The 5,365-nt window shown below is 36.6% G+C and overlaps 1 protein-coding gene across 1 annotated transcript; it reads left to right on the forward strand.

Moving 5' to 3' along the window:
* Positions 1 to 244: 244 nt before the first annotated feature.
* On the forward strand, positions 245 to 652 carry LOC124525941 (60S ribosomal protein L32-like). Its single transcript, XM_047098587.1, has one exon. The coding sequence runs from the start codon at positions 245 to 247 to the stop codon at positions 650 to 652; it is 408 nt and encodes a 135-aa protein (XP_046954543.1).
* Positions 653 to 5,365: the final 4,713 nt, after the last annotated feature.

Below are 5,365 nucleotides of genomic sequence, written 5' to 3' on the forward strand. Positions count from 1 at the left end.
TTTCCCTTTCATTTTACAATAGTATATAAAGTAAATTTTAATTTATGCCAAGATTTAAAAAAAATATTGCTCTCATAACTTTCTTTAACTACTGCTCCATTTCTCTTTATCCCTTTATGGAAAGCTCAAAGACATTTTCTACCTGCTCTCTATAACAGTTAGCTACTGCTGTGTAACAAACCAGACTATAACTTAGTGTCATAAAAGAGAATTTGTTTTGGGCAGCCATCTATAACTTGGCATCATGGCTGCCCTCAGATCTCTGGTGAAGCCCAAGATTGTTAAAAAGAGTACCAAGAAGTTCATCTGGCACCAGTCAGACCAATATGTCAAAATTAAGCGCAACTGGCAGAAACCCAGAGGCATTGACAATAGGGTGTGCAGAAGATTCAAGGGCCAGATCTTGATGCTCAACATTGGTTACGGGAGCAACAAGAAAACAAAGCACATGCTGCCTGGTGGCTTCCGGAAGTTCCTAGTCCACAATGTCAAGGAGCTTGAGGTGCTGCTGATGTGCAACAAATCTTACTGTGCAGAGGATGCTCACAATGTCTCCTCCAAGAACTGTAAAACCATTGTGGAAAGGGCAGCCCAGCTGACCATCAGAGTCACGAATCCCAATGCCAGACTGCACAGTGAAGAAAATGAATAGACAGCTTATGTGCATATCATATTTGTGTTAATAAAACCATAAAACTAAAAAAAAAAAAAGAATTTGTTTTTATCAATAGCCTACCATCTGCGCATTTTTGCTGATCTTCATTGGGCTCATTCATACTTCTTCAGAAACCTGATAAATCTTCTGGCATATCCAGAATGGCCTTATTTGTACAAGATACTTGAATAACAAGCCAAAGTGTGCCATACCTCTTGAGATGTATCATCAAAAGTGGCACAGTGTTGGAGCACCTGGATGTCTCAGTTAAGCAACTGACTCTTGGTTTTGGCTCAGGTCATGATCTCACTGTTTTGTGAGTTTGAGCCCTGCCTCAGGCTCTGCACTGGCAGCATGGAGCCTGCTTGAGATTCTCTCTTCCTCTCTTTCTGCTCTTTCCTCCCTTGGACTGTCTCTGTGTCTCTCAAATAAATAAAACTGAAAAAAAAAATGGCACAATGTCACTTTTTGCCACATTCTACTGGTCAAAACAAGCCCAGAATCAAGGAGTAGAAAAGTTTCCACATCTTTATGGAAAGACCTGAAAAATTACATTTCAAAGAAACGTGGATTCAGGGGAAAGAATATTATAGCATTTTTCAAAAAAATCTCTCATATACTTTTATTCTGCAGAGAGTAAGACAGATTCTACATCACACAGTATGGGTTAAGGAATAGGTTTTATTGAGGAAAGGGAAACTTACAAGATTGAGTTCAGCAAAAGAAAGGAGGCAACTTTTCATCATGCACCAATCATTCCGTAGAGCCATGCAGGAACCTGACTCAGTTTTCTTGTCAACAGGATAGATCTGTGTTTCAGTGGATAAACATTATGTTCTATTTTATCTTCTGATTTAAGAAAGTTTCCTTATTTGTCGGGAAATAGACAACTTTGGTGTGATTGGATTTGAATGTTGGTTATTTGTGGAATTGTACTTGGGGCTTACTGGATGATAAAGTCCCCCTGTTGGAGAAAGTACTGACATTCTTTCAGTACAGCAGGCAACCCTGAATGAGCACAGAGTATCATTTTGGAAAATTCTATGCCTTGTAGCACACTCCTCCCACTCTTTCTTAGCTGAACTCATTCATGCCCACTTAATGGTCAAATCATCATTGACTTTCCCAATACCAACTCCCATGGTCCGTTCCTAATCTTCATTTTAATTGGACTATGGGCATTATTTGATACAACAGGTCAATCGTTTCTCCATTAAAAAAAATACACACACACACACATACACACACACACACAACTTTACTCACATTTTAAATCACTGCTTTCTCCAGGTTTTCCTCCTTACTAACTGGGTGTATTTTCTAAGTTTCAAATTTCCTGTTCAAATTCTGTAAACATCAGAGACACCTGGGATCCCTCATCCACTACATGGATGCTTCGTTTACTATTTATTCCCACTGTCTTTATAGTCCTAAAATCTCAAGGCTTTCAATACCCTCTATACTCTGACAGCTATCACATTTGTATCTCTAGACTTTCATCCAGACAAATACTAAACTGACTTTTGACATATTTACATGGATATAAAGTAGACATCTCAAACTTAAAATCTTCAAAACAAAACTCTGAATGTTTCCCAAAATGTGTTTTCTTTCCCATCTTCATAAACAGTAGCCCCATGTATTCCAGTTGCCTGGAGAAAAAAATCCTGACTCTCACTCAAACCACATGCTCAATAAATCAGCAAATTCAACTTGTTTAACCTTCAAAATGTACCTTGAAACCATTATTTTTAGCCACTTGTGTATTAACAGGCTGGGCCAGGCCATCCTTATCTTGTGCCTGAGTTATTGCCATCAACTTTTATCTCCTCTCCTTGACTTGTCTTTTGTCTCCTTGATTTCAGTGTACACACAGTAAGACTATAATCAGATCATGCTACTCATCCTTGGCTCAAAATGATATGTCACTCAGAGAAAGAGTCAACATTCTTACAGTATATTTCCACCTACTATAGCCCTCTCAGCATTCACTCCTCTCCACCTGATGACTGTATTTCAGTTGCATTAGCCTTCTTGGTATTTTTTTAAACAGGATCATTCCACACATGTCTCCACCTCAGGGACTTTATATGCCTTATCCTCTCTTCTAGAAAAGTTCTTTCTCTAGGTATTCACATGTTTCACACCTTTCAAGCTTTGTAATTTTTTTCAGCAAATTTCTATACAAACTAGAAATCCTCCTCCCCAATTTCAAGTGTTCTCTGTCTTACATTGCTTTATTTTTCTTCAAAGTTCTTATCTCCATATAATATGCATATTTTTTCACTTGCTTATTTTTTTGGTGTCATTTATTAGACTGTTAACTCCCTGAGGACAGGATTATAGATTATTTTGTTTATCACAATATCACACATTACCTGACACACAGTAAATGCTCAATAAATAGTTTTTCAAGGAATGAATTGCCAAAGAATAATGAGAGACCTTGTTTAAAAAGTATATTACACTCCTATCCAAGAAAAAGTCTTCTTTAAAGTTTTTACTTTCATGGATTTGTTTACTTTGGGGTTATATACTCCATAGCTTGCTGTGCTCTAACACTGACCTTTCTCACAATTTCAGCCTTGTAATTCCAACTGATTATTAAATATCCCCACCTACATGTGTCTATAAATGAATACTTCACCTTCTATTTCAAGGAGCTATGGAATCTATTTTTATGCTAATGTAATCATCATTCTCACATTTCAAAATATTATTTACCCTCATCTTAGTGTATTATTTATGTGACTTTCTTTCAATTTATACTTAAAATTTCATAAGGGCAATGCATATCAAATTCCTTTTGGCTTGCTTCAGAATTCTCAGCATATTGACTTACAGAGAGAATATACTCAATAAATATTTATGGAACACACAATATTATAGATAAATTATGAATTCCTACTATAGATAGTTTATCTGGTTTTGTATACACATCATTACAGAAACTAAACTAACAAAGTACTATATTGCAAAGGGAACCAATGAATATATAAATATATAACACAGATTGGAAGAGATAAAATATCTCAAATTCCTGATTAAGTGAAATCATGTTAACTTCTCTATTCTCCCCCTTTTAATTCTATATGACTATGAAATCTGGCCACAAATGCTATATCGTCTCTTATGTCTTGGCTAGACAAATAGGTGGGCTTCTTTTACTCAGACCAGAGTCAACTCACAGACTTGGAACTGACAGTGGTATGAGAGCCTCTTTTAAAAATCCTCTCAGTCCATAATAATATTAAACTAAACTCCTGCAATTCTAGTGGCGCAAAGTCCAAGCAGAGTATAACAGCCTTTTGGAAGCCAGCTCATGAACATCATAGCTAAAGAAAATGACCCTCACCCATACCTGGAATGAAGCTATCCTGGACTTTGACCTTAGGTGTCCTTACTGAGGGACAGATCTGAAAGTGAAGGTGCCTCTAAAGCTGACTTTGTTCTCCAGACTCTCCTTAAAAAGAGAAAGCATGCCAAAATTTAGCCACCTGTGGGCGCCAGAATAGTGGAAGCTCCACTGAATGATAGCGTTAAGCCAATCAGCAAATTGCAACCTAATCAATGCATGGCTATCTACATCCTCTTTAGGAGTAGAATGAGTCTAGAGTAACAGGAATGGTGACTTTCTATTAATATACATTATCAAGGGTGTCTGTGTGGCTCATTCGGTTGAGCGTCTGACTTCCGCTCAGGTCATGATTTCACAGTTCGTTGGTTCTAGCCCCACATCAGGCTCTGTGCTGACCGCTTGCTCAGAGCCTAAAGCCTGCTTTGGACTCTGTGTCTCCTTCTCTCTCTGCCCCTCCCCCGCTCGTAATTTGTCTCACTCTGTTTCTCAAAAATAAATGTAAAAAAAAAATTTTTAAATAGACATTATCAAATTGAGTTTTCATCTTAGACTTACTGAGACTAAACTATTTTTTTCATTACTTTCTTCATATGCATTATTTTATTTATCCCTCATTATAAACCTATGGAATAGCTATTCCTCTAATTACATGTTTATTTTTTCACGTACGTGGTAAGTGCTATAGCCAGTGCTCCGTCCCGTGTCTGACAAACTCTGCAGGTTTTGCTACCAACCACTACTGCATATGTTGGGAGGAGTAGTTGAAATAGTGTAGCCAATTATTTCTTCAGTCAACAAATATTTTCTAATACTCAAGGTATTTTAATCAGTATGCCAGATCTACATATAAAATGTTGTTCTTGACCTCTGGACGTTTGCAATCTATTAAAGAAGATATGTGATTCTTCCTTTTTTTTGTAATGACTGCTTTCCTCTAACACATTTAAATATTTGAAAACAATTTGTTCTCCTGAGTGGCTTACTATTCCTTTCCCCAATCTACAAATTTGATTACCCTGTGGATTTACTTGGCAAGTTATGTTTTTCACAGATGGCATAGCTGCTTTCAAATGATCACAAATTCTTATTTGAGTAGTTCAGATGAATGAGGTATTATTTTAATGTGAAGAGTTGAATTTGGAGCTTAGAAGAAAATGTGTGTGTAAATGTGCACAAATGTATGTTACTAAGTAATTTAATAGGGTCTCATAAATTCAACCTTAAGTTATATACTGAGGATTTCCAAATATTTATTATTAACCCTTCCTGCCACCTAGATTCTAATTATATTCCTAGATATATACATTGGTATAGATGTCCTATGATACTCCATTTCAGCAGGTCTTAAATTA

The sequence above is a fragment of the Lynx rufus genome, unplaced genomic scaffold, assembly GCF_022079265.1.
Source record: "Lynx rufus isolate CCGP_SWC_20201006 ecotype Redwood Valley unplaced genomic scaffold, mLynRuf1.p SCAF_5, whole genome shotgun sequence".
NCBI classification, from domain to species: Eukaryota; Metazoa; Chordata; class Mammalia; order Carnivora; family Felidae; genus Lynx; species Lynx rufus.